Below are 22204 nucleotides of genomic sequence, written 5' to 3' on the forward strand. Positions count from 1 at the left end.
TACTGCCCAGGATCCTGGGGCCCCTGGCCAGTGGGCATTTAAAACACCTGCTGTGCTTGGTAAGCCAGTCCTTACTGTGGAGGACACAGAAGTTGGGCTCTCATAACTCAGTGAGAGTAGCCATCAGGGCCGGAGAAGGCAATGGCAACCCACTCCAGTACTCTTGCCTGGAAAATCCCATGGACGGAGAAGCCTGGTAGGCTGCAGTCCATGGGGTCACTGGGAGTTGGACACGACTGAGCGACTTCACTTTCACTTTTCACTTTCATGTATTGGAGAAGGAAATGGCAACCCACTCCAGTGTTCTTGCCTGGAGACTCCCAGGGACGGCAGAGCCTGGTGGGCTGCCGTCTATGGGGTCGCACAGAGTCGGACACGACTGAAGTGAGTTAGCAGCAGCAGCAGCAGCCACCATCGGGGCAATTTGTTTCCATGCCACCAAAGAACCTTCTGTTGTGACTTCTCAGGGATATTTTCTTTTCTGTTTTTTTAAAGAGCTTATTTCTATTACAATGTAGCATGTGAGGGATTTAAACTGCTGTGTTGGTTGGATCATAGAAGGACCCACATTTGAACCCTGATTAATTGTTGTTGTTTAGTTGCTAAGTCCAGTCTGACTCTTTTGCGACCCCATGGTCCATAGCCCACCAGGCTCCTCTGTTCATGGGATTTCCTAGGCAAGAACACTGGAGTGGGTTGCCATCTCCTTCTCCATCAAAGGTATTTTCTTATTGGGAAAAAGAGGCATTGGTCAGAAAACATGTGTTTTTGGTTTGTTGGGAAGGTATGTTTCTCATGGCAAAAGATGATTTGCACAGGGGTTTATGTATCCATCTCCCGGGTGTTTGTTAGCCTGAGTCTGGGTTGTATTAGAGTTTCTGGGTCTGCAAAGGTGAAGGTCAGAACTTTCCCCCTGAAGCTAGCAAATAATGACCAGTTCATCAACAAAGCAGCCTGTCTTACTCTAAGTCACGTCTAAATGGCTTCCTTATAGCATCTGTAATTATTATCACCACTACCCAGCATACGCATTTCATGTTTCTCTTTCTCTATCCTCCTTTCCTTCCTTCCTCCCTTACTTTTATCACCCCACCCCCACCCCCGGCCCTCTCTCTTGCTTGCCCTGTCATTCTTTTGCTTTGATGGATCTGTGGTGTTAAGGGCTCAAGAGGTTGCCCCAGTGAGAGCAGTGACTTCATATGAATGTGTGCTGGACATGGAAGATGATTCTTATCTTTATCTACAGTCTTGGAAACTAAATATATATGTGTATAAATATACATACATATTTTTCAATAGGACATAATCATTAATTTTTATCTTCTAGGTGATCAGTCCTGGGTGTTCATTGGAAGGACTAGTGTTGAAGCTGAAACTCCAATACTTTGGCCACCTGATGCGAAGAGCTGACTCATTGGAAAAGACCCTGATGCTGGGAAAGATTGAGGGCAGGAGAAGAAGGGGACGACAGAGGATGAGATGGTTGGATGGCATCACCGACTCAATGGACATGGGTTTGGGTGGACTCCAGGAGTTGGTGATGGACAGGGAGGCCTGGCGTGCTGTGATTCATGGGGTTGTAAAGAGTCGGACACCACTGAGCGACTGAACTGAACTGAACTGATGATATTAGAGGGCTTCCCCAGTGGCTCAGCGGTAAAGAATCTGCCTGTAGTGCAGGACCTGCAGGAGGCACAGGTTCAATCCCTGGGTCAAGAAGATACCCTGGAGGAGGGCATGGCAACCCACTCCAGTACTCTTGCCTGGAATATCAAATGGACAGAACAGCCTGGTGGGCTGTATATAGTCCATAAGGTCGCAAAGAATCGGACACAACTGAATCGACTTAGCACATATGCATGCATGATATTAGAAATCTCTATGGGGGAAACTTCCCTGGTGGTCCAGTGGCTAAGACTCTGCTCCCAATACAGGGTGCTAACGTTTGATCCTTGGTGGGGAAACTACATCTCATATGCTGCAACTAGGAGTTCAAATGCCTGAAATAAAAGATCCTGCATGCCACAACTAAGACCCAATGCAGCTAAATAAGTAAATAAGGATTCCCTAACCTAGTGGTTAGGATTCTACTCTTCCACTGTAGGGGACCTAGGTTCGATCCCTGGTTGGGGAACTAAGATCCTGCAAGCTGCACACACAGCAAGAAAAAAAAAAAAAAAAAGAACTGTATATAAACTTACAGACTGGTCCTTATTCCTGACGTGAGACTTTTGACATTTCCACTTTGGAACCTGTCTAGAGCACAGCTAACTTACTTGAGTCAGACCTGCTTCCAGGGGTGCCCTCTGAGTTGGGGAATAACGTCTGAATGGCAAGCTGGACGGCCTTCACTTCATCCTGAGGTTTCGTTCTACTCCATTGAATCGAATGGATGTGTTTAGTGCTTTTTGGAGTTCTAACATCGCTCTGTGGGAAAAAAAAAAAATAGGGAGAGAAACCCACAAGCAGATATAAGCATGCTTATAAAACAGGAAAGAAAATCAGGTTATCATTATCTGTTCAAGGTAACTCTTTAGAACACTATCATCATGCACCAGGTAAAATATTTGCACTGTTTGCCTCAATATGGTAATATGGTTAAAACAAAAAAATGTAACCACTTTATTCCTTAGTGGACTACAGTAGTTTAAAAAGGTGGTTGTCTCCTCTAAGAATTTGTTGGTAAATCTCAACTTACCTCTTTGTTTAATGAGTAATGAAAAACAATGTCATTCGTTTCTAGTAGTTGAAAATAGATGTTTTGCTGAATTAATAAAATCTGACCACTATTTTGCTCAGGACTGCCTGTGGTCATCTGAGTAACTGGGTAAGTGTGGGTAGGTTGGTGGGACCAATGACCCCTTCATCACCAGGTACCACAAATCAGAATAGACTGAAGAACCTCTCAGGATTTGATAAGGTTAGGAAAATACATATTTTTTAAAAAGCCCTGAAGTGACTGTTACCAACACAATTATCACATCACCCCGGAGTCTGAGAAGGAGAGGAGGAGGAAGCAGGGAAGAGAGAAGAGAAGAATTTGATGAGGCGTGTCTCCAGAGCTAAGGCAGGCAGAGATGAAAACTGGCTGTTATTACTGTCCAGGTACTAAAAAGAGGGCTTTTCCTTGGTACTGGGGACTGGTCAACAGGCTCTAGAATAGTCCAGAGTCCCAGTTCCTCAAGACCAGTCAACTTCTTTTATTTACATCTGTGCCCTGCAAGCCACACTTTGACAATTAAGGCTACTTCTCAGGTGCCTCATTCCTACAGGCAGTGTACCCTGGCTGGGGAGGATAAATCAGTGCTGTCATCCTAATTGGTTTCCAATATCGGGTCATCCTGAATAAGTGGACTGGCCAGGCTTTGGACTTCTCATGTTAAAATGCTAATCCGTGGCAGCTCAGAAGACCATCCCTATGCAGCAGCATATGAAGTCCATTCGAGGCTGACTTCTCTCATCTTACTGTTGGGAAGGGAATGGCTACAACGGCCAAGGAAGGCTGGAAACTGTATTTACACTCGGAGGAACTTGGTGACCCCACAGATTCTCATTGACCACCCCAAACCTTGGGACCACCCTTCATCTCTCTGAACCAATTTTCCCTAGCTGCCACATGAAGATAGTGCTCCTTACCTTTGAGTATTCTCACAAGGTTACTGAAATAACACAGGTGTAAGTTCCTCTTACAGTGTCTAGGTTATGGTAAATCCTTGCTAAATGTTTCTTAGATGAATAAGGGAGTGAATGAATGAAAGGCATGTCCTACTGAGGGTAGCCGCATACTAACTACATTCATACTAACCATATCTCCATATGTGCCAAGACTCGGCTATAACTATTTCCCTCCATCCCATTCCCAGGTAGAGAAAACCAGGGTTTCTCTTCCTTGTGAAGCAGATTGTTCCACCACCATGAAGATCTCGCTCTTTTCAAAAACATAATTAGATCATTTAAAGCAGCAGAATACTTAAAACACCCACCGTGAATCCAAACTCCTCACCTTGGCCCCAGGAGGCTCTATGCTCGGCCCCGCCCACCTCTCTAGCCTTATCATGTCCTCTGTGCTTCAAACTTGTACTTGCCCTTCCTCTGCTGTTCCTTGCTGCCTCACACTGAGAAGAGGTGTCTTCCCTGACCACTGAATCTAATGCCCCGAGTCTCACTATTTTCTGGTTCTCACTTATCACTCTGACATTACTAATTGATTTATCTATTTATTATCCATCACCCGCCACTGGAGTATATATAAACCTTGAGAGAGTATAGATTTAGATTTCGTCTACCCTAATCACAGAATGATTGCATCACCTATTCAGTGGACGTGAATTTGAGCAAACTCTGTGAGACAGCAGAGGACAGAGGAGCCTAGTGTGCTGCAGTCCATGGGGTCACAAAGAGTCAGACATGACTTAGCGACTGAACAAACAAACCACAGAATGGTACCTGTTGGTAGGTACTTGCTAAATATATGAATTTTAGTTTTAATAGCACCTATTTCTAAAATATTTGTTGTTTTAAAACTAATATTTTTAAAATATTTGTACATTTTTCAGTTTTTTTCATATATTAAATATATGGAATCTGGTTTTGACAGTAGTAGTAGAAGTTGTACCCTGTCCTTGTGAAGAATCACTCACTGATCTATCCTCACCCCTAAACTCGAAGCATCAAGAAGGCAGAGCTTTGTTTAGGTCACTGTTCCATATCCCCAGTATGTCACACATGCATACATTTGTATTCAGAAGGTGCTCAATCATTAACTGATGAATGAATTACTACTTCAATCTCTAGGTAAGTACCCTGTTCTCATTCCTTTCGTTACTTTGTTAGAATAATTATATTGATCTTCCTATATTCGTGTTGGTTAAATAGCTTCTCTTCCAATAAACGCTAAACACCCTGAGGCAGCAAATAAACCCCTTTGGAGAAACTGACGGTGAAGCCAACAGCCTTGCCCTCTCCCCTACTCCTTACCCAGGCTTACCTCGTATGTGACAGTGCATTCTACAGTCTGATTTTCCATTATTCCTACAATCCACTTCTCCATTACAAATGGGGGCTGAAAAATAGAAGTTAGAAAGGTGTAGTGCTATAGTATGGGCTTCCCTGATGGCGCAGCAGTAAAGAATCAGCCTGCAATGCAGGAGACACAGGTTCAATCCCTGGGTCAGGAAGATCCCCTGGAGAAGGAAATGGCTCCTCACTCCAGTCTTCTTGCCTAGGAAATCCCATGGACAGAGGAGCCTGGTGGGCTACAATCCATGGGGTCACAGAGGTCAGACATGACTTAGAGACTGAACAGCAACAACAACTGCCTTAATACAGCCTGCCCTGCTACACTGTAGGTTTCTTGGAGGCCAGTCATGCTGTACACAATTGGCAAATAGGGTGTGATGTCAGGTTATCATGAGTGCCATGATGTCAGATTATTAGAAAAGCCCTGTTGGTTCCCGTGTGATTACTTACAACATGCTAATGTCTGATATTTGGGAGTTTGGTTTTCATAAGACATCCTTTTATATGTTTGTAAACAGCTAATCTTGTCTCCCACAATCTTCTCTTTCCTCAGGCATCTCTCAGTTGTATCATTAGATCATTAACTCATGCTAATATTTGGAAGACTTCTCAGAGAGCTTTTTCACGAGTAAGAGAAATCCTTAACAATCTAAGAAGACCCTAAGGTGGTTTTTCTGAGTGCAAGCAGTGGCTGGTTTAGAGGCTTCATAACCACTCTGCTTTCTGGTTACATCAGGATACCCAGCAATGTTGTGGGTGCAAATGAAACTGAGGGTGGGTGGGTCATTTCCCCACTACATTAAGATAAAGGAGTAATGAAGAAGCCTGTGCTTTGGGTCCTATTTTAAGTGAGATGAAAGTGGTCTTTATTAGAGGTGAATCTCCAATCTCTTCCCACCCTCCAGCCTGTCATTCCAGATTTAAGGTTGCAAATGACTGGCTGATCATGAGATGGGTACAAAGCAAATTTGGTAGAGATTTAACTGAGCTTTTTTTTTTTTTTAAACATGAGATAACAAAGAGAAGTTTATTAGCATTTATACCTCATCTATACACGGGAGATACCCAGGGAAAAACGAGTAATTCAAAGAATTCAGGATTAAATGCCATGTTTATAGAGGAAAGGGAAGAGGGAGATTGGCCTCTTGGAGGAGAGAAATTGATTTTTAGGAAAGACTATGGGCCCTTAGAGGAACAGATGGGAGGCAGGAGAGTTAGTGACAAAGTTTGTCTAGGTGTGGAGCCAACTTCTAGTCTCTCCTGGGACAAGAATCAATCTTGGTATTTTTTCTTTCCTTAATTAGGATTTTTTTTTTTATTTTTTCTGTTGATGTTGAAAAGTCCTACAGATTTTGAATGGTCCAGCCCAGTCCTATTTTTTCCCATAAGCTTTGTTAATGTTGGTGCGTGATTTTGCAGAATATTCAGTTCCTCTGGAACGCATATATAGCCTTAGAGCAGAAACACCTATGTTCAGTTTTATAACTCCACCTTGTTATTTTTGCTCTGAGTGTGACTTCCTTCCGTTAGCAGGCAGTGACTTGCTTCTCAGTGACACTGAAGCCACAAACAACTGGTGGCAACCAGAGACAGCATAAGTGGGAGGAAAGAGAAAGTGTGTGTGTGTCCAGGCTCCCAGACACCAAAACACAGTCTGTCGCAACAGAATAAGGGAAAAGTGAAAGCAGATCATAACCTTTACAGATAAATAACATAACTTCCACTACACAGGGGCAATCCAACAATATATCAAGTCAATCTACTTGATGCATATGCTTGTAAATTAAAAGGGAAAGTGTTAGTTGCTCAGTCATGTTTGACTCCTTTGCCACTCCATGGACTCCGCCATGGACATCCACTCCATGAAGCCCGCCAGGCTCCTCTGTCCATGGAATTCTCCAGGCAAGAATAGTGGAGTTGCTAGCCATTTCCTTCTCCAGGGGATCTTTCCGACCCGGGGACTGAACTCTGGTCTCCTTCATTGCAGGCAGATTCTTTACACTTGGGTGGTTAGCAATCTCGTGCCTGGGAAGGGAACACATTTGCAAGTCTAATGCTGGGGATTTGAAGGCTCTTTTCACTTCCCCACTTGTGTCTGCACCCTGGCTTGTTGCTCCAGCCTCATTTTCTTCACTGAAACCAAATACGCAGTTGATCGTGTAGTGGAGTTCATGCCTTTTGTGACATTTAGGGTAACTGTCCTGTTGACATCGTGGTTATTTACCTGAGTGGTTGATCTACAATTGAAGTCTTATATGTATGTTTTCAGTATGATTATTTTGAAGAGAAGCTAAGCATTTCTCTAAGTCTGTCTTCAGCGTTTTAATGGGTGTGCTTCTACTATTGACCCCAGAGTAGTAAGATACTGTCTGGTCACTCCAGGAATTCACAGGAGTGAATTCAAGGAAACCATGAAGACTGCAATATGTGCCTTATGGATAATCTTATCCCAGTCCTTCCAGAAATTCAAGAAATCTTTCTCCTGACAAGTTTTTGGAAGTTCAAAATGACCCAAAATTCAAGGTAAATATTTTCATCATTAGCATTTTCTTTTCTTTAATAAATGACAGAATATGCCTAAAGAAATGTAGAAGAAAGTTAAAAAAAATTAAACAACACGTTTCTGTAGTACTTTTTAGTTCACACAGCATAAGTGGAATTTTAACAAAAAACTATTACGGTCTCAATCTGCTAAATAAAATGTGCCTTTCAACAGCCAGCTTGAAGCTGAGCTGGTATGAACATCATGAGCACAAAAGCACACCACTGGGGTATTTTAATGTCTTTGTTTGATATCTGTGAATTCAAAAAAGCTTTTAAGCCGTAAATAGAACCCTACCTTTGTCATCTTTAAAATCTCTGCATCAGGTAGGTTAGTGTTGAATGTCACATCTTTGATGTAGGTTATTGCAATTTCATCCCCATCCATCTCCATATACATTTTCCACTTACAGTCCTGGAATTAAAAGAAAAATTATAGAATTTGAGAAAGTAAAGCAATTTTTTTTTTTTAGTCTCAATGTTTTATAACACATGAAGTATTCTCAATGAAGTATTATTGGAATGGTTTTTTTTTTCCCTTTATCAATAAAAGGACATGAAATTAGATCTCTTTCTATATCTAAATAACCCCCAGGCGGGGCAGTCTTGAGACACCATTTATCAATCTAAGTGTTCTATAATAGGAGTTGCAAACTCCACACCTTAAAGGGGCCAGGCAGATAAAAATGAGTAAAGGCAGGCAGTTAAGAGCCTTAAATTGCAACCTTTCAAAACAGACCCACTTAATTTACATGTTGAACGTTGTAGGGATATTTCCCCATTGACACAAAGAACTGTGGTCTTCCCACTATTTTGAAATATAAGACTCTCTTGATCTACCTTTCACTTTCCCAGTATTAATAATGACACAGATTCAAGAAATAGCTTCATTTCTTCTTAACAGGAAATGTGAGGCTATATGGCAATGGATAATTGGCCCAACCACTGGGGGAGGCAGCAGGGGAAGGGTTAGACTCTCTGGGGATCTGAAGGGCAACCGCCCTAAAGGAGCAGCCACCACTCATCTGTCAATTGCTCCCACGGGGGACTATGAGCCTAGTCTTGCTAGGGCCTCAAGCATTTCATAAAAAGTGAGATATCTGATTCTTATAAGAAATCTCTTGGTTTTTTAAATGATAGTACATTAATTAAATCTTCAGTAAAACGATAATGTAATGAAAGAGTGCTCTACAACATTAGTCACCAGGGGAATGTAAATTAAAATCACAATGAAATCCCACTATGCACCTGCCAGGTGGCTAAGACTGAGAACATCAAATGTTGGTTGTGAGTTGGAGCTATTGGATTGTTGGTGAGAGTGTAAATGGTAAAATCACTGTTGGAAAAGTTTTGGCAATTTATTACAAAACTAACCATATATGTACTCTATGACCCACAAATTCTACTCCTAAGTATTTACCTATGTGAAATGAAAAAAGACTTGTATGGTATTGTTCTGAGCAGCTTTATCATAATAGCTAAAGAAAACTGGAAACAGGCCAAGTGTTGATCAACAGGAGAGTCGATGGACTGTGATATTTTCATAGAGTGGGATATTACTTAGCAATACAAAGGAATGAATTATTGATACATGCAACAACATGGATAAATTGCAAAAGCATTACAGTGAGTGAAATCTTGTACAAGAAAAAGAACAAACTAAGGCTTCAATTTACATGAATTTCTAGAATTGACAAGAGAAGGCAATGGCACCCCACTCCAGTACTCTTGCCTAGAAAATCCCATGGATGGAGGAGCCTGGTGGGCTGCGGTCCATGGGGTCGCTAAGAGTCCCACACGACTGAGCGACTTCACTTTCACTTTTCACTTTCATGCATCGGAGAAGGAAATGGCAACCCACTCGTGTCCTTGCCTGGAGAATCCCAGGGACGGAAGAGCCTGGTGGGTTGCCGTCTATGGGGTTGCACAGAGTCGGACACAACTGAAGCAACTTAGCAGCAGCAGCAGCTAGAATAGACAAAACCAACCTACAGTGGAAAATATTCAGAAAAGTGGCTGCTTCTGCAGATGGCAATTGACTTGTAAGACACACGAGGGGAATTTCCGAGGATGCTAATGCTCTACTAATAGAAGTTTGGATTATATTGTCGCTGTTGTTTAGTCGCTAAGTTGTGTCCTACTCTTTGTGACCCCATGGTCTGTAGCTCACCAGGCTCCTCTGTCCATGAAATTTCCCAGATAAGAATAGTAGAGTGGGCTGCCATTTCCTTCTCCAGGGGATCTTCATGACCCAGGCTTAGAACCTGCATCTCCTGCATTGGCAGGTGAATTCTTTACCACTGAGCCACCAGGGAAGCTGAGCTGGGTTATAAAGGTGTATGCATTTGTTAAAACTTAAGTGTGTATACTTAACAAGTGTGCATTTCTTATCAAACTCTAGCATACTGAAGTATTTAGGAGAAAGTATACTGATATCTACATATTACTTTAAAATGCATCAAAAAATAAGGATTGCTAGATGGCTAAAAGGATAGAGAGATGTAACAAAACAAGTAGAATAAAATGCTTCTGTTTGAATCTAGCAGGTGAGTATGCAGGAATTTCTATAACATTTTTTCAACTTTGCTGTTAGAAAAATGCAGCAATAAAAATGTTGGGGAATAAACACTGTGTATGCAATTAAAAAGAAAAAGAATTCCATGTCTGTGCACCAAATTTGACCCCTGGATCATAAATTCATCTTCTCTCTTATATTATTAGATAATAAAAGATTCTGAGAGATTAAGGATAATGCACTAAGTACCTTACACCCCGAAACCAAAACATGGTTTCACACCAGCAGACTTGGAACGTTCCCTGAGCAAGCTCAGACACAATTATTAATGGAAGAACAGGAACAAAGAAACTGTTGAAAACCTGTTGGCTTCAGCAGGAAGCTGGAGGGGCCCTACGTTTTAGGAAAGCTTCTAGGGGAATGGCAGAACCAAGAAGGGCCCAGGCCTGAGGCGACGGTCCCTCTTTGCCCGGCCAGGTTCACAAGGTGGAGAGCCAATTGGTGAAGGAAAAGTTCTATTCAATAACAGGAAAACCTTGCTCTTGGCTAACACAAGTCAAATTAGTCGCTCAGAATTGACAAATCTCTCAGTATTTCTTTGTTTTGGAGCCACTGCTACCCTGGCAACGTGAGCCCTGAGATAACTGGGCAGGATAATGACTCTTTGGAGTCATGATTGCTCTTCTCTGAAATAGCAAGAGCCTCCTCAAGGTTGTGGCTAGAATAAAAAGCTTTAGAAAAGACGAGTTTACTTAGTTCTGTTTTTTCTTCCTTCCAAGTTTTGGAATGAAGCTAGTCAAAAGCACAGTTAAAAGACCTTGAACTGTGATGCAAATGCCTGACACCCTCTGTTTCACCTCTGTGACCGCAGGCCCCTGCCAATCAGAGACTGAGTGGAGCTCTGCATAGAGAAGGGGCTTCAGAGGGAGCCCAGGCTGGGGGTGCTTACCATGCTCTCGGCGTCTTGTTGGGTACTGACACTGTGCTGTATTTGATACCCATAATGACCCTGCAAGTTAGCTTTATTTTCCCATCAGGAAAGTGAGAAAAATGAGGTTTAGACAGATGAAGGAATTTTTCTAGAGTTCCCTGGCCAAGAAGTGGTACAGGTGGGATTAGAAAAGCACAGAGCTGCCTGGCTCCAAAGTTGGAGGGGAAAGCAATAGGGAAGGGCAACTGGGAGGTAGGTATAGGACGGACTCACTGGCTGGTGTCAGAGCTCCAGAGTGGCACCAGCTATTGACCACAGGCCAGAAGGAGCAGGGCCAGTGAAGACTTTGCCAATACAACCGAAATAACAAGTGGTCACAGGTCCTCCCCTGCAGCCCCAGCTTCTTGTTCCCTAAAATCCAATGTGGAGAAACAGGATCTACATGTAGGGTTACAGACCTTTAATTTTTTAATTTCTTTTTCTCTTATCTTAAAGCAAGCCTTTTACCTGAACCATAAAAGAAGATAGAGAGAGAAGTAATAAAACTATAATCAGAGAAGTTATAAGACAAGAGGGGCATTATCCATTCATTAAAAAGTAGGTACTGGTGGTTTCAAAGCTGGGAGAGAAAGAAAGGAAATATGAAGTGTTCACCCAAATGATTAATTTACTGTGTCAAGGTAGTGGTGGTTTAGTTGCTAAGTCGTGTCCAATTCTTGGGACTCCATGGACTGTAGCCCAGAAGGCTCCTCTGCCCATGGGATTTCCCAGGCAAGAATACTGGAGTGGCTTGTCATTTCCTTCTCCAGGGGATCTTTCCAACCCAGGGATCGAACCTGCATTTCCTGCATCTCCTGCATTGGCAGAAGGATTCTTTACCACTGAGCCACCTGATATAACTCCTAGGTATCTTCAGGGTATCTATGATTTCATTGTTCCTTAGTTAAGAAAAGTAATCTACAAATGAAGTAATGAAATTCTTTAAATTCTACTCAGTTTTAAATTACCCATTTTAATTTTTAAAAATTAAAATCTACTCATTTTAAATTTTAAAAATGAAGGTATTCCTGGCATTTTTGTCATTTGGTGAGCCAGAGGTGTCCAAGAGCATTCTCCGCGACTCCCAGGATTTAAACAAGTTATTGAATTCCATAGGACCCAACCATGGATGGGATGCTAGGGAAGAAGTTCTTAACCAATAGATCACTGGAAAGGACCTCATATGAATGAGGTGAATTAAATCATCAACAGTATCACTAAAAATAAAAATTCTACATATTTATGAGCCTAACATAGAATTTTAAAGGCACAGTTGCTAGCTTTTCCGTTTCTTGCTAGTAATAAGAACCAGATAGTGGGAATATTGGCTCTGATTTAAAAAACATCAATTTGCTAGGGAGAGCTATTGATTTTGGTTTGATGTGAATGACAGAAATGTGGATATTGATATTTTAATCGGAAACATTCAAGAGTCATTTTGGATGCCCATGAACAACTCTCCATCCTGACAGGCAGAAATCAAAAGCAGACAACTCTGTTCTCTGAGAACCCATGGGGGCTTGGAAGTACTCCTTTTTGAAACTCATGTAACCCCTGGCAGTCTGCAATGGTTCTATTATTCACTCATCTGGTTTTAAGGTTTTGAGGATTCCTATTAGAATGGAAACAGTATAGAAAAGGGTCATACATTGAGCCATCACTAGGGGAGGTGAAAGATCACAAGTTTAAAGTCCAACTACCTGAGCTGGAATCCCAGTTCTGCCATTTTCCCCCCAACCTCAGCCAAATTATGTAACCCGTCTGGATCTTAGTGCTCTTTTAACTGAGAGTGGGTTGTTGTATTTTGACTAAATGAGATAATGTAAACAAAGTACTCAGCACTGTGCCAGAGCCAAATTAGGAGTTCCCAAAGACGCAATTACTTGGGGAAGGGATGCATTGGGAATTTTGGATTCGTGGATGCAAAGTACTATATATAGATTAGATAAACAGGGTCGGCTGTATAGCACAGAGAACTATATTCAATATCCTATAATAAACCATAATGGAAAAATATGAAAAAGAATATATATGCATATATATAGGACTTTCCCGGTGGTGCTAGTGGTTAAGAACCCACTTGCCAATGCAGGAGATGTAAGAGATGTGGATTGCGGGTTCGACCCCTGGGTTGGGAAGACTCTCTGAAGGAGGGCATGGCAACCCACTCCAGTATTCTTGCCTGGAGAATCCCAGGGACAGGCTACAGTCCATAGGGTTGCACAGAGATGGACACTACTGAAGTGTCTGAACACACAAACATATATATATTTCCTATATGGTAGAAATTAATACATTATAAATCAACTATACTTCAATAAAATAAAAAAAATTTAATATAAAAAAAGAAATAATGACTATTGTTGCCAATATTGGTCACCAACAGAGCTCCAATTTGTTATTAGCCAACCTGTCATCTAGCAGCCATCTAAGGGAGCGGGCCAGAAGGTGAGTGAGGCAGGAAGGTCCAAAGAGTGTCTAGAATAGAGACCTGGCCAGAGTAGACAGGCTGTGTCAAAGCAGCTTCCTTGGGCAGGAGTTTGATCCAGAGGGCACTGACTAACTCTGGTGCCAGGGACTTTGTTGGAAAAAAGAAGGTGCAGCCAAGTGGCAACATAACCACAACTGCTTTTATGAAGTAAATAGAAGCAAAAAAACTCACATCTTCTTACATAGATGGATTAGATAGCACCAATTCTGCCCTTTCCGGTTTCAACAGATCTGATGTAGCCCTCCAAACAGAAACCAGCAGATTACTGGAGGGACAATGGCTATGAAATGTGGTGGAGAGCCAGAGAGCCTTACCTTGGATGAGGAAGCTGAAGTACAGAAGGATAAGTGAATCAGACCAAGATCACACAGAGAGCAAGTAGTGGAGCTCAGAACTAAACCAAGGAGCCCTATTGTGCTATGAAGAGTAGCCTTCCCCTCAGACATTTCTGAATCCTGAACTTTCCTTGTTGTGGGTTAACAAAAGTAAGAATTACAGTCCAGAGGAGTTCCACCTTCCAAAGTCAACAAGTAGTCCAAATTATCTTGCGAGTTCTTTTGTAGGACTCCCTGGCAGAAACGGAAATACCGAGTCTCCAGTAAGTCCAACAGAGCCAGTTTCCCTCTCCTTTGTTGAAAAAGACCATTGTTAAACGTGAATATGGTGCCGTTTCACTGTCCGTAAGCTCCTTTTCTTGACTGATTGGGCCAGAATCTGGAATCACAAACACTTCCCTCCAGCCCTGGCTTAGGCTTCGTGACTAGGGAGGACTGCCACTTTCCAAAGCAGAAACAACCTTCTCCCTTCTGTTTGCACAAGCAAAATCACGGGGCATGTCCTGACTACCACAGATTCATTTCATAACTAGATTCCCACCCAAGAGGATCCCCACTGTTCAACTTTGTACCGCGGACATCTCTAGGGAGTGCTAATTACTAACCACAGGGGAAAGGCAGTGGTGCAGGAGTAGAAGCCCTGGGAAGTTCTTCACTGGGGCTGAATAGCAAAACCTTTCTACTAGTTAGATAATCTGCCCCTCAGGGCAAACCTACAAGTCATGGGTGAGATTCTGTTGGGGAGAGGGGAGTTTTTGCATTGGAAACTGATGAAAAAAATAATTCTGTTGAGCGCCCAGGATACGTTCCATTTATCTCGGCAGCTGCTGAAATACCTGGATAATTTTAGGAGCAAGTATGTGGTTAATGGAGGATGAGAAAGCATTCCATTTGAACTGCTTCTGCATTGCCAATTATATGAAAAATTTTTCTGAATTAAGATTACTGGCCAAGTAAAACAGAAACTCTTACACTGTGAAGATAATATTCTAAACAACACTCAGTTAATGCTAAATTAAGTATCTCTTTGTGAGAAATCACTATTACATTCTCTGCAAGCTGTTTAAAATTCTTTGGAGTCCTAGGCTAATACATGTGATTCTAAACATAGACATCCCTTCTCGCTCTCACAAAAAAAAAAAAGGAAAGAAAGAAAGAAGGAAGGAAAGAAAAAGAACTCATCAGGATAGAGGTAAAGTTTCTAAATAGAAAAAGTGATTGAAGTTAGCACAAAAGTTATACTTAAAAATTTTTTAATGTAATTTTTATTGAGGTATGAGAGGATGAGATGGCTGGATGGCATCACCGATGCAATGGACATGAACTTGGGCAAACTTCGGGAGATGGTGAGGGACAGGCAGGCCTGGCGTGATTCAGTTCATGGGATAACGAAGAGTCAGACACAACTGGGTGATTGAAAAACATAATTTGCATACAGTAAAATGTACAGGTTTTTAAGTGTACAGTTCAGTGAATTTTAACAACTGTATACACGCATGTAATTATGCAAATGGGCTTCCCAAGTGACTCAGTGGTAAAGAATCTGCCTGCCAATGCAGGAGACTTGGATTCCATTCCTGGGTTGGGAAGATCTCCTGGAGAAGGAAATGGCAACCCACTCCAGTATTCTTGCCTCAGAAATCCCATGGACAGAGGCGCCTGGCGGGCTACAGCCCATGGGGTTGCAAGAGCCGGACATGATTTAGAGACTAAATGACAACAAATTACCTAAACGGGTAAGATATTCCACTGCCATAGAAAATTCCCTCATGCCCTTTCCCAGTTGACATCTCCTCCACAACCAGAGGCACCCACTGTCCCGATTTCTACCACCATAGATTAATTTTGCCTGCTATAGAACTTCACAAAATTGGGATTTTATAGTGTGATTTGTAGCAAATTCACTTAGCTACACTTGGCATGCCCAGTCAAATGGAGGAGATACAGGCTTTTAAAATCCCCATCTCCACCCTGCCTGCTTCCCCATGACCAGAGAAAAAGTAAAATCCCACTGGAGAATGCCGAAGATTCTAGCAAAGAGGCCCTTCCACCTTAAAAAAAAAAAAAAAAGAAAAAGAAAATGCCTCTACTGAGGACATATATTTTAAAATCTAAAATATAGAGGTCGAAATAAACTTTTTAAGATTCAAGAGGGGGGAAAAAGGGAAAGAGTCTCATAGCAGGCGACTGACTATTTTGAAATGGAAGAAGTCATACAAGATGAAATAAAAACATGATAGAAATGTTGGTCATGCTGGTATTAAAAGTAGTAAGATGTTGATGATTTAGGCCTCCGAAGGCTCCTTTACATGCATTGCTATTATCTCGCTCAGCTGCTGGAACCTGCTGTTTTAAAGGCAGGAGAGAGGAACATCCCATGATAGCACCTGGGTTATTTATCATTATGTATAACCCTGCTACACTCTATTTTATTATGCTGCCTTTAAAAGGAAGATAATGCAAGTATGGTTAATTTGCCTCTCTTCTTTATCTATACAGTGTCGTGACCCATCACAGCTTTGTCCCACGAGATTTGTTTTTCAACCCCAAAGAAATCCACAAGAAACTCTCCCTAAAAATTCCATTAATAACCTCTTTCAGCGCATATAGGTTGCAGGGTCTGGAACTAAGAATGTTTTAATCTCTCCAGCAAAACAATGTCTCATAATGATGTACAGGACTATTGCTGTACTGATGAAGAATCATACATAATTCAGCACCTTTCACTTGGCACCACTGTGATGTCCTCATTAGCCGTGGCTCACAGTGTCTGTCAGATGGTGTCCATGCGAACGCAGGCATTATATTGTCTTTGAGATGTGCAGCTGCTTCCATGACACTGCCAGTATATAAAAACATGACGCCAGTTTGTTTTATTTAGTGCTAAACCTTCCAGTTTGTAAAAACAAGGCTGACACAGAGCCTGACATGAGGCAGTGAAAATAATTAGCTCTCATTTTCTCAGCCTCCTATTTCCTTCTCCCTGCTGTGTTCTCTTTCCACTAAACCACCACATGTCAGTCGAAATGGGAGGCAATTAGTGGGCTCATTTCAGTCCCCACAACTGTGCTGAAAAGAAAGTATTTATGATGGCACAATGAACAGCTGAAAGATTAAATAACATTTGCCTTTTGAAAAGAAAATGACTTCTAGCTAAATGGGCAATTTTTGATTATTCTCAAACAAGCTTAGAGTAGTTGGTTTTTAAAATACAAGAAAGGAAAATGAGTCATTTTTAGGTGAAAGAATCAAATAAAACTTGACACAGTAATGCAAATAACTGATGTTTTATTGCAAAATATGTAAATGCGTTATACCCTTAACAATGGCTTGTGTCTAAGGTCAGGGCAGACTGGTGCCAACTAGACACCACTGGAGATAAGGTTGTTCTGTTGCCTTTTGGGGGGTTTTTATTTGAGTTATGGATGGAAAAAAGACTTTAGGGATGGTGCTAAAATAAAGTGAGACGTCAAGTGAGGTATACTTTCATATGATGCCTTATATACTTGACTACCTAAAATGGCTCAGATGTTAGTTGACATATTTGGAAAAGGCTTTTTTATTTACTTACTTTTAAACTGTATTTGAAATTGGAAGGTACTAAGTATTCATCTCAGAAAAAAAGAATGGTAAATCTTCTTGTTGATTTTTTAATAATTAAGAATCTATTCTGTCTCCAACTGGGTTTCTTAACCAATACAGAAAGTGGTCTGGCTTACCTAATTACTGCTTAAACTGTTAATACTACAGAGTGGGCTGCAAATAAACTTTTACCCAGGACTTTTACTCAAAATACAAAAGTATTTTACTCAAAATACAAGAAACTTTTACTCAAAATACAAAAACAGCTCTTTTACCTACTTACTTCTCCTGCCTCCTCCCATGTCTCCAGAGATGACTCCAAGAAATACATTTTTTTTCCTTTTTCTATTAGAAATACAATTTTTTGAAAAAAGAAATAACAAGATTGTCCCAGTTAGTAGGCATTACTTATTCTCAGTTCACATCTTAACATTGATGTGGTTGTCATATATCTTTGCTTTTCCAACATAGTGCTTTTAATTTTACTTCAAATAATCTGTCCTTTTACAGTTGATTATTTCCAAGATCTAAATTTTGGTTCAGGATACAAGTCACTGTGAGTTATGGAGGTCTTCTCTCTGCAGATCCACAGAGACTTTTCCAAACCTGCTTCTAAAAGCAAAGATCTCTGTTATTATCAACAACTGTGCCTGTCATCATGGAGTTGCCAATGGTGGCTGTTAGAGCCGTTTTAAAAGGCAGTGACAAATTTAAGTTTTGTTTCTGTTTCTATAATTATATTCTTACTTTTTACAAACTCAAATCCTAAGGTATAATTCATACACTATGGTCAGTGTAGCTGTACGACCCAACAGCCACCCAAGGGAATCTAAGCCAACAGTGGGTTCATGGGGAGCTTGGAGCTCTCTGAGCTAACTACATGTTTTAATATAGCTGGAAACCAGCAATAATGTGTTTGTGATTTATTTAGGCCTATGTTTCATCATGCATGCTTCCTTGCTACTCATGATTTTGAAAGGACCACATAATCTTGATCAAGAAGGCTAAGAGTGATCCAGTCTGTGCTGGGGCCAGCCCTCATGAGCTGATTACTTTCATCTCTTTCCAACTTCGAGTTCGGTGATGTCAGATTGGCAATTTGAAATTGGCCATGGTAGGAGTATTGACACCATGGAAAACTGCAAACACTACAAGTCAGGGCTGTTTTCCCCATTTACCAGACATATTCTGGAACACCATTTCTACACATGACTATCAATCGATCAGCAGTGATGTACTGGACACCTCTCCAGTTTGGTTTCAGTTCTATAGGAGGCTGCCTGGCCTGTTTGACAAAGCATATAACCAATGCTAATTAGAAATCAGCAGCAAGTCATGTGGTCATATTCTACACTGTACTTGTTCCCTTGCTGTCAATTAAAACTTGTATTTCTTACACTGCAAGCTTATATACCGAGGAGTACAAATACATACTTGTGTACATGTATCTTTATCCTCAAAAATAGCTGGTCATGGAAAATCAACTTTCCTACACTGAAGTTTTCATAAATGCTAGACATATCAAAGTAAGGCAAAGCACTGCCTTTCAGTTCTTCTGAAATTACAAAAGGTGTTGGCTTTTTACTTCCTTACAAAATCCTTTTCTTTGTGCTCTATTTTATTCATGTTTATCTATCCATTTATAAAAACTCTATAATAGGGGAAAAAAAGCCCTATTTGACAGTTTTTGATATTTATAGTGCTTTGAGAAAGGGCCTGGAGATTCAATTAAGTTTATTAAATGCCACATTTTATAAGCAATCTAATACAGATGTAAAAGCACAACAGTGAGTGGGGAGTATTTGTAAAAAGCAGCATTTTTAACCTATAGATGAAACAACCAGAGAAGGGAAACTATTGACTGAATTTCCTGGGTTGGGGAGTGGGAGAAAGGGGCCAGGTGCTTACAGGGACGGGTGGAAGGAGGGAGGGGGAGGGGACACAAATGTCTTCTACTCTGAAGCGGGCAGTTAGTGCCACTTCCACCTTTTCCAAATGTCCCTCTTGTTTTCTCTTTCTGGTTTGCTTGCCTCTTCAAATGCTGCTGGAAGCCTGTCTAATTAAGGGTCCGCTGGAGCCAAGGTGTCCTTCCCCAGGCTTCTCCCCTAAGCCCATCTCTTCTGTACCACAGGGATCCACTTAGACTCATGGAATCCCAGCTTCAATCAGGTTTCCTTGCTCCATGGGGGAGAAAACGGACTAAGGACTCAGGAGCAAAGTCTATGACTGTCCAGCACTCACAAGGAATGGATGGCTCCTCGGAGAGTCCCCTCCTAACCCTGCTTTTGAATTTTTATGAGACAGAGTCTCAAAAGGAGCTCGGTGAGAAAACTGCTGGGTAATTTGATAGTTTATCCCTTGGCAATTTGAGAATCAATGCTTCTGACTGGCGAGTTGATAAGAGATATAATAAGAAACGGTGCACCTGAATATTCCAATAAAAAGGGTGGTTGCCACCCTGGGGAGTGCATGAAGCTGCCTGAGACTCTGTAAGCTGCTTTCCTTCTGTAGCAAGTCAAAGGCCTGAGGTTACAAAACACAAGGCACCTTCCACATGAAACAACAATAGTGGTGGTTTAGTATTAAATGACCAAAAACATGTTTGCCTTTTTACTACCAATGCACCTATTTTGGGGACTGAATCTGCTACTTTTCAAGGGCTTTCCTGGTGGCTCAGTGCTAAAGAATCTGCCTGCAATGCAGGAGCTGCAGGAGACCCAGTTCAATCCCTTAGTTGGGAAGATCCCCTGGAGGAGGTCATGGCACCCCACTCCAGTATTCTTGCCTGGAGAATTCCATGGACAAAGGAGCCCGGTGTGTTACAGTCCATGGGGTCGCAAAGAGTTGGACATGACTAAAGTGACTTAGCACGCATGATACTTTTCAAAAAGAAGCAGTATGACATGGTGGCTGAGGCCTTGGGCTGGACCTGCTCCTAACTAGGTAGGGGCTCTGGGGGAGGAGCTCTCCTCTCCCCTCCTTCGTTTCCTCCTGGTCTAATACAGGGATACTGTTCCCTGTGAGGGTGAGTTATAATGATCACACCAGAAAAATGTTTGCAGAGTACTTGCCACAGTGTCTGGGTGAGGTATGAAATAATAATTATCATAAGCATTTTAAGGTTATGATAAGCTTAAACCCAGGAAACCTGAGCTGAGAAAGACCCAATTTCTGCCAATACCACTGTCAACTTTGAGGCTGCCTCAATGCACAATGTTATTTAAATTGATAATTAATTTTACACTGTAGAAATGGGTAAATGGGTGAAACTCATTCTTAACTTGCTATTAATTTAAATTGTCAGGAAAGCCTTTGGTCCAATTATTTCCCCCGCCAGGTTGTCTCAGAAAAGGAAAGGAAAAAGGATGTTGGTTTCATTGGTGGACAAATTCTTGAATCACTCACGGTGCTGAAGTCTGGTGAGGGCCTGGTCATCTCAAGAGGTGGGGTCACAGTCAGGGGCTCTGACTAGCAAAGATTGAGGTTACAGTCAGGGGCTCTGACCACTGGAGCTGGCACAGGCTCCCAGACATGAAAGGTTTTCCTTGGTCTGGTCTCACTTATGTGCCATAATCCATCTGGTTGTAAAATGAAGCTTAAAAAAAAGAATTTAGGCTGAGTTCTTTGACGATAAAAGTTGACAGGTCTTACAAGGAAAGCCTTATGTTTTCTACATATATTTGTATATTTGTGGATAAGGCCATATTTCCATTGTTTCCTCTCAGTAGGCCAGTTACTGCACAACAAACCAATTTTAAGTGGTAGCTAGCTGGTGGTCCTTTTCAGAGGCAGTGGGAAAACACAGCTACTATTTTCATGATAAAGTCATTGTCATACATTATTCCCAATAGCTGCCTTTAGAACACATCTTTCATTTTAATTGTTCGGAGAGAACTTCCAAAGCCTCAATGTTCTCATTTAACTTATTCCAGTCATGGAGATCGGGGTAAAGGCTGCACCTTTTTCCATAAAGATGGGCTTATGGGAACTCAGTTAATTGGAATTTTGAGGATGTCTTTTTCTCTTGGGTTCCACCTTGAAGGGTCAATGTAACAAGGTTTTCATGTGGGGAATTGAAATTGCAATTTAAAGCACATTTGTGAGAAGATATTTCATAATGTTAGGATATAGCCTAGCACATAATTGGGTAATTTAGATCTGGACACTAATTTACTTGAGGATTATTTTGTGAACGTCTCCAGATGGCTTAAATATCTTGGGCCAGGAATGAGAGCAAGTACATGTTTAATATAAAGGTTATGATGAAGATGTAATTTCTGGTCTCAGCTCTATCCTTTCCTCACCCTAGGCTGGTAACACACTTTCTCTAATCAAAAATGACAATACCATGTGCCTTATGCATCTCACAGAAATGCCAAGGGGGGTAAATGAGGTGACAAGGATGAAATGACTTGAGCTCTTCGGAAAGAAGGACTCTCTAAGCCTAACTTTTAAACATTATATTCAGAAAATTATTTGCAAAGGACCATGAGCCTCTTCGAGCTCATATTCGAAACATCCCTTCCAAAAAAGCTTTTCCTAGAAATTCCCTGGAGGTCAGGACTCCACGCTTTCACTGCTGATTGAACCCCTGGTCAGGGAACTAAGATCCTGCAAGTCACAGGTACAGCCAAAAAATTGGGGGGGTGGGGGGGAAGCTTTTCTTTTCTTAATTAACCTCACCCATTCCAGTTACTTCTTTATACTTTTAGTGCCTTGGTGTTACATTTGCACTGTATATTTCACTTTTC

General features: G+C 41.5%; 1 protein-coding gene across 4 annotated transcripts in view; it reads right to left on the reverse strand.

Moving 5' to 3' along the window:
* MAP3K20 (mitogen-activated protein kinase kinase kinase 20) overlaps positions 1–22204 on the reverse strand; it is a 167218-nt gene that overhangs the window by 3938 nt on the left and 141076 nt on the right. For all 4 annotated transcript variants that reach the window (XM_081584644.1, XM_081584645.1, XM_081584641.1 and 1 more), the window contains 3 exons: positions 7859–7975; positions 4988–5062; positions 2277–2427 (listed from right to left, as the gene is read on the reverse strand). In XM_081584644.1, the coding sequence (XP_081440770.1) occupies positions 2277–2427; positions 4988–5062; positions 7859–7975 (343 nt within the window). The remainder of the gene's footprint in view (positions 1–2276; positions 2428–4987; positions 5063–7858; positions 7976–22204) is intronic.

The sequence above is a fragment of the Giraffa tippelskirchi genome, chromosome 3, assembly GCF_054371585.1.
Source record: "Giraffa tippelskirchi isolate mGirTip1 chromosome 3, T2T-mGirTip1v1.2.pri, whole genome shotgun sequence".
In the NCBI taxonomy this organism is placed as follows: domain Eukaryota; kingdom Metazoa; phylum Chordata; class Mammalia; order Artiodactyla; family Giraffidae; genus Giraffa; species Giraffa tippelskirchi.